The 7,926-nt window shown below is 45.6% G+C and overlaps 1 protein-coding gene across 1 annotated transcript; it reads right to left on the bottom strand.

Moving 5' to 3' along the window:
• Nucleotides 1-4,585: 4,585 nt before the first annotated feature.
• On the bottom strand, nucleotides 4,586-7,543 carry LOC145553218 (uncharacterized). The gene is made up of 2 exons (XM_081611990.1): nucleotides 5,998-7,543; nucleotides 4,586-5,915 (listed from the first exon to the last, which is right to left on the bottom strand). Exon 1 carries the CDS (start codon nucleotides 7,399-7,401, stop codon nucleotides 6,526-6,528), a length of 876 nt encoding a protein of 291 aa, XP_081468116.1. The 5' UTR covers nucleotides 7,402-7,543; the 3' UTR covers nucleotides 4,586-5,915; nucleotides 5,998-6,525.
• Nucleotides 7,544-7,926: the final 383 nt, after the last annotated feature.

The raw sequence follows: 7,926 nt of genomic DNA, 5'->3' as shown, positions 1-7,926 counted from the left end.
ACAAAGACATGACCTACCGTACGCTGCGACAAACGAAGACATGACCTACCATATGCTGCGACAAACGAAGACATGACCTACCGTATGCTGTGACAAATGAAGACATGACCTACCGTATGCTGCGACAAACGAAGACATGACCTACCGTATGCTGCGACAAACGAAGACATGACCTACCGTACGCTGCGACAAACTAAGACATGACCTACCGTATGCTGTGACAAACGAAGACATGACCTACCGTATGCTGCGTCAAACGAAGACATGACCTACCGTACGCTGCGACAAACGAAGACATGACCTACCGTATGCTGCGACAAACTAAGACATGACCTACCGTATGCTGCGACAAACGAAGACATGACCTACCGTACGCTGCGACAAACGAAGACATGACCTACCGTATGCTGCGACAAACTAAGACATGACCTACCGTATGCTGCGACAAACGAAGACATGACCTACCGTACGCTGCGACAAACGAAGACATGACCTACCGTATGCTGCGACAAACTAAGACATGACCTACCGTATGCTGCGACAAACGAAGACATGACCTACCGTATGCTGCGACAAACTAAGACATGACCTACCGTATGCTGCGACAAACGAAGACATGACCTACCGTACGCTGCGACAAACGAAGACATGACCTACCGTATGCTGCGACAAACGAAGACATGACCTACCGTATGCTGTGACAAACGAAGACATGACCTACCGTATGCTGCGACAAACTAAGACATGACCTACCGTATGCTGCGACAAACGAAGACATGACCTACCGTACGCTGCGACAAACTAAGACATGACCTACCGTACGCTGCGACAAACGAAGACATGACCTACCGTATGCTGCGACAAACTAAGACATGACCTACCGTATGCTGCGACAAACGAAGACATGACCTACCGTACGCTGCGACAAACGAAGACATGACCTACCGTATGCTGCGACAAACTAAGACATGACCTACCGTATGCTGCGACAAACGAAGACATGACCTACCGTATGCTGTGACAAACGAAGACATGACCTACCGTATGCTGCGTCAAACGAAGACATGACCTACTGTACGCTGCGACAAACGAAGACATGACCTACCGTATGCTGCGACAAACGAAGACAAGACCTACCGTATGCTGCGTCAAACGAAGACATGACCTACCGTACGCTGCGACAAACGAAGACATGACCTACCGTATGCTGCGTCAAACGAAGACATGACCTACCGTATGCTGTGACAAACGAAGACATGACCTACCGTATGCTGTGACAAACGAAGACATGACCTACCGTATGCTGCGTCAAACAAAGACATGACCTACCGTATGCTGTGACAAACGAAGACATGACCTACCGTATGCTGCGACAAACGAAGACATGACCTACCGTATGCTGCGACAAACGAAGACATGACCTACCGTACGCTGCGACAAAGGACGACCTGCTATAGGTTCTTGGTGAAAGTTTAAATTTGACACCAAATGTCAGCATGGCTTCACGGCTCGATGGCTCATTAGTCCTTTAAATGAGGACGACTGTGTTCAGCTGAATGAAAACGTTTTCTAGCTGAGGTAAAATTCTAATTATTGTTGTTTTTGAGAAAAGAGCCCATAAAGCCTGAAGGAGCTTCTGTCAGAACCTCCACAGCCATGAATCTTTCATGAACTGAGCCTCCACTGATAGCACCGCTTTTCAGTCAAATTCAAATTTATTTATGAGCACTTTCAAAACAACACATGTTGACCAAACAGCCGAGGACGACTAAGAGCTCAAAGCCCTCCAAGAAGCAGAGAAATGGGTAGCGATGTGGAAAACACACATCATTCCACTCAAAGTTTTCCTGAAGGTTTTAAAGGAGTCTGTTCTGGTCCTGGTCCTGGTTCTGATCCAGCAGTGCCTGGCCCCCTGTGCTTTCTGAAGTTGTTTACAAAAGCTGAACTTTTACTGGAGGTGGTTTCAATTATTTCACTCAATTCTTATTTGAAAGCATATCCATTAATGAGTAAAACAGTAAATGAAACGGTAGGAAACAACGTTGGTCCTTCAGGCCTCATGGTGATGAATCAGCTAAGAAAATCAGGTTAGTTTGAGTAGAAAGAGGAAAAGCCGAGGCTGATCTGGAGTCTGAGGAGAAACCAACGGCCGTAAAACGTTTCATTCACACAAAACTCTGTTTAATTTCAGTACAAACAATTATTTATAAAAACTCCCACCAAACTGGGAATGTGAGAAAACTCTGTATTTGTGTTTTGGTCCTGTGCATTAAAGCCTGCGACAAATAATGTTGCGATATTTCCTGTCTCGCTCTGACATCGCCTCGTTTGTTAGCTGTTCTAATGCGCCGCTTAAAAACAGTTCAACCTACACAGCAAACTCCTGACGCCTAGCAGGAAGTCATGGCGGCCATCTTGGAGAGGTCGTCCCTCCTACTTTGCTGAACCAAAACAGCAGAAGATGCCTCAGCACTGAGGGATATTGTTGTTCTGATCGATGGATTATTGATGTGAGGCTCCACAGACAACATTTCACAAGTAAGATGGACATATTATTGTGTATATATTGTGAGTAGAATATTACTTTACTGTATTTATGTCCACCGGTGAGATACCAGCTAATATTAGCTACAGTGCTCTGTGTAATACGGGTTCAGCCGCTATGAAGGATAACTGAGATTCTGTAAATCTAAAAAAATTAATTATTCTCTATATTAGAAATGAAACAATATAACACATATTATAAAACTTATATTATGTGTTATAACATTCACCAGCATAGTTTACACAGGTGGTAAAGACTATTATTTATATGTAATTCTTTCACTAGTAAGAAACATCCTAAATCTTCCGTCTTTGTTTTGAAGGTTTCCTAAAGACACGATGTGAGGAAGAAGAGGGAGAATCTATAAAGAGAGACGGATTCACTGATGAATCTCTGAAGATAGAACTCATCGGCTGGAAAACATATATATATATATATATACATGTATATACATCCATACATATAAACATGTATCCAATATATATTATTCAGTATTAATCATTTATTTCCATCCATCCATCTTATCAGGGTCGGGTCTCGGGGTCAGCAGCCTCAGGAGGCCCAGACTTCCCTCCCAGCCTCTTCCAGGTCCTCCAGGAACCCCAAGGCGTTCCCAGGCCATAGATAGACATCGTCCCTCCAGGTGTCCTGGGTCTCCCCTCCTCCCGGTGGGACCTGAACTCCTCACCAGGGAGGCGTCCAGGAGGCATCCTGACCAGATGCCCGAGCCTCAACTGGCTCCTCTCGACGTGGAGGAGCAGCGGCTCTACTCTGAGTCCCTCCCGGATGACCGAGCTTCTCTCTCTAAGGGAGAGCCCAGCCACCCTGCGGAGGAGGAAACCCATTTCGGCCGCTTGTACCCGTGACACAAACAAACTTAACAATTTAAGTCATTGATAGAGAAAATGTAGTTACAAAAGACATATCAATTTTATTTCAACTGTATGTACTCAGGTTTACAACTTAAGCCTGTCCCAGTCTGCAGTGAACTGGTGGATGACAGACGATGCTATGCTGTAGTGAACAGTTTGAAGCAGAAGTCCCACCATGTGATCCACAAGGTTTTCCCACCTGAGCACAAACTTCATGCACTTTGTTTCCACAGGCACCACAGGTCATTTGTTTACAGGTCATTTGTTTACAGGTCATTTGTTTACAGGTCATTTGTTTACAGGTCATTTGTTTACAGGTCATTTGTTTACAGGTCATTTGTTTACAGGTCATTTGTTTGCAGGTTATTTGTTAGCCAGCTGACAAATTACTATTGCTAGCCTAGCATGTCAACCAACAGCTAGAAAAAACCAAATCACGTACCTTCGTAGTCAAACTGGTATCGTTCAGCGAGGAATTTGTCCAGTTTAGATGATGTTGATGAAGAAAAACTGTTTGCTAATAGTGATATATCTTTAACCTCTCCGTCTCCAGGCCTCCTTTTGAGCAATATGGCTGAAAATAACATGCCCAAAATGAATTGAATGCATCTCAAGAACTACAGAGTTTATTTTAATTATTTTGGTATCAAAACAAAGGCAAGAGCCTAGAGAACATGTTACAGCTCTAAAAACCACCCTGCCTGTTACTGAGGAAAGTGAATTAATATGATAAACAGCAGAAATTAAGAAAAAAATCAATTTCCGCCTAAAAAAACCACTTCAATCTATGAATGCTCCTTTCAAAACATGCAATGAAAGCCAAAAAAAGTAGCAACAACAGTACACAATCTGACCTTTTACTGTGCCAAGTTTCATGAAAAAAAGTCAATCATATGAGTTTTAGATGCTTCTAGATAAAAATCTAGGCGGACCTTCCAAATGAGCCATTTTGGCACAATTTGTGCCATTTGAACTTTCTTAGTTTTTATTTCTGTAGGGTCTGTTTTAATCATTTATTCTTTTCATATAATAAATTATTATTTATCATAAATAAGTAATTACATCTAATAATTGTTTTTGAGGTTCTTTTGAAAAATCCACATTGCATTCATTCATAAAAGGAGAAAAAAAATAGACAAATTGTAATAGACTGAAAATGGAAGATTAACTCACAATAACACTTCAAATAGAATTATACAACAATGAAAATGCAAATAGCAATGAAAACTAAGTTGTCAAAATGATATGATCAAAGGAAAAACTAATATATCTCATAATTACATTACAATAACTGCGCTCTGAGCGTAAAACCTCCCAATTCCCCATTCAGGTTTTCAAAACTACGCGGGCCAGTTTCTCGGGAACCCATTGGTCAATTTTGACTATTGACATGTCGTTCGAACCGTCAGAGCCAATAGAATCTGAGGGCGTTGACATTAATACGGAAACTAAAGTCATTCACCAATTACAGCGAAAAAAAGCCATGTGACGTAAATTGACCACATTTGACCCGGCATAACGTGAATCCACGTAAAACACGGAAATGCCTCTGTGCCGAACCAAAAACCATGTGAGATGTACTCAGGGAACAGGGATTATCGGACCAGGTGGAAATATTTACTCTAATATGGATTATGACCACGAAACGGCAAAGGTAGGACTGGATTTTTGATTTTAGCTTCGTGAAATGAGCCATTTGTTTTTCTTCTTTAGCTGCTGGTTCATTGAGTTTTGCACGTAGCCTGGTGACTCTAGTATTGTTGGAAACCGCAGAGCTTCGGCTTTACTCTGATTAATAGTTTTAGTATATCAGGCCTCGTTTCTCTTTTACTATTGCGTTTTTTACCGGGTGTGCCTCGTTAGCCTCGTTAGCGTCTAATTGCGTTTCTTTTTATCAATCTGCTTAGTGTTCATTCTGGGTGTTGTTGAGGAAGAAAATATCGATCCTATCATTTAGAAAAGCTTTTTCCCTTTACGTGGATATGCAATATGCCTATATTGATAAATGTATAGCTTGTGTTTTTAATTGATCTTGTTGCGGCGCAGGCAGCAGCTTTAGAGTCCAGAAACGGCGTTAACTACACACACCGGAACTAAAGACACACTGGATCGGGTCAAAACGGATGTGGTGTGACGTCATGTGAAAAGGGCCTATGCTGATATGTCTACAGGCTTTAGCTCAGCGCTGCACTGCCCCCTATGGGTTGGCATGTTCAGTGACGGATTTATTCAGGTTCATGTGGATGAAAACTTTTCAGATATTTTTAAGACATTCTGGCAGCGATAATGGTTTTTATACAGACCTGCCTTCGTGTTTATGTTTCACTTTATGACCATGTAGACGTTCTGAATAATATTTAAAAGAAACTTAAATAATATCAGCTTTATCTGCAGACTCTTGGTTTGGAGTCAGTTAAAGGAGGGACAGCGGACATGTTGGACATGTTGGACAGAGGATGACGATGAAACCTCCCAGGTTCTGAGGAAGAGGAGGGAAGCTGCAGGAGAAATTTATGTCTCATTAAAAATAGACAGGATTCAGTTGGTGTTGAATTTTTATTTATGAAGATGCTGTTTTACCTTTTAGTTGCATTTAATGAGGTACTTTTTACTTCAACAGTTTACTATGAGTAAAATATTATCAGAGTAACTACTTTTACATTTTGTTTGCACAGCTTCCCCCTCTGTCCGGACGCGGTCTCACACCGGTTCTGATGAGGTTCTGGTCCGGTTTTGCTGAAGTTCTGGTCCGGCCCGCCGCCCACAGAGCCTCCATCAGGGTGAAACTAATGAGTCGTTAAGCTAGCTTGCGCAGCTAATTCTCCTGAAACGTGTGGGAGTTTTTAATATGTGCAGAAGAAGAACAAGGCGTCCTGGGACCAGTTTGGCTTTTCATCAATCTGCCGTTTCCTTTTTTCTCTCTTGTTGTTTCTCTCCTCGCCCACGCCGTCCAGAGATCCAGAACAAAGCGTCCTCGTTGTTCGGAGCGGCGCTCTCACAGGAAACCTGGACGGCTGGATGTTTTCCATTAAAAGCTCTGGGAATATTATGAAAGCTCTTCTGTTATGAGCAGCAGAGTTCAGTCCCTGGCTGCCGATGCTGTTCGAGTCACAGAGAGGAGCAGAAACCGCTTCCATCGCGTGGTGCGTTCAGGAACATCAGGGCGGCTGCCTGTGGTGCGTTCAGGAACATCAGGGCGGCTGCCTGCGGTGCGTTCAGGAACATCAGGGCGGCTGCCTGCGGTGCGTTCAGGAACATCAGGGCGTCTGCCTGCGGTGCGTTCAGGAACATCAGGGCGGCTGCCTGCGGTGCGTTCAGGAACATCAGGGCGGCTGCCTGCGGTGCGTTCAGGAACATCAGGGCGGCAGCCTGCGGTGCGTTCAGGAACATCAGGGCGTCTGCCTGCGGTGCGTTCAGGAACATCAGGGCGTCTGCCTGCGGTGCGTTCAGGAACATCAGGGCGGCTGCCTGCGGTGCGTTCAGGAACATCAGGGCGTCTGCCTGCGGTGCGTTCAGGAACATCAGGGCGTCTGCCTGCGGTGCGTTCAGGAACATCAGGGCGTCTGCCTGCGGTGCGTTCAGGAACATCAGGGCGTCTGCCTGCGGTGCGTTCAGGAACATCAGGGCGGCTGCCTGCGGTGCGTTCAGGAACATCAGGGCGTCCGCCTGCGGTGCGTTCAGGAACATCAGGGCGGCTGCCTGCGGTGCGTTCAGGAACATCAGGGCGTCTGCCTGCGGTGCGTTCAGGAACATCAGGGCGTCTGCCTGCGGTGCGTTCAGGAACATCAGGGCGGCCGCCTGCGGTGCGTTCAGGAACATCAGGGCGGCTGCCTGCGGTGCGTTCAGGAACATCAGGGCGTCCGCCTGCGGTGCGTTCAGGAACATCAGGGCGTCTGCCTGCGGTGCGTTCAGGAACATCAGGGCGGCTGCCTGCGGTGCGTTCAGGAACATCAGGGCGTCCGCCTGCGGTGCGTTCAGGAACATCCGAGGTCAAAATGGAAGCATTAATGCTGTTCAGTCCGCATCACTTTAAACTGATCAATTTGAAAAACCAGCTGCTTCCTGACTCTGAACTTGGACTAGGCCGCTCCAAAACCTTGGCTTTGTTCTTCTGACTCCATCAGAGGTGAACGTCCTGCTGGCCTCTGGTTCTGCAGAACCCGGCCGAGCCCGACGCTCAGACGGACGCCCGAATTCAACTTCCTGTTTCTCCTCCCCAACAGAGTCGGAGTAGAGTTGATACAAAATGGCTTCCATCCAGGGGGGGTGTGTTTGTAATACTTTGTGGGGACCACATACTGGTTCCGGACCACAAGCGCTGTGGGGGACCCACTGCTCCTTGTGGGACCGAAGCCTGGGCCCCACAAGGGGAAACGCTGCTCCTGGGTCAGGGGTCAGATTTAGGACTCAGGTGTGAATCGAGTTTTGGTTGGTTAGAGTTAGAATGTAGAAATGAATGGAAGTCAATGGAAAGTCCCCACAAAGATGGCTACACAAACATGTGTGTGT

This window comes from Poecilia reticulata, chromosome 10, assembly GCF_904066995.2.
Source record: "Poecilia reticulata chromosome 10, P_reticulata-male-v2, whole genome shotgun sequence".
Taxonomy (NCBI): domain Eukaryota; kingdom Metazoa; phylum Chordata; class Actinopteri; order Cyprinodontiformes; family Poeciliidae; genus Poecilia; species Poecilia reticulata.
Note: the sequence above shows the minus strand (reverse complement) of the source record. Positions and strands in the feature narration are given on the sequence as shown.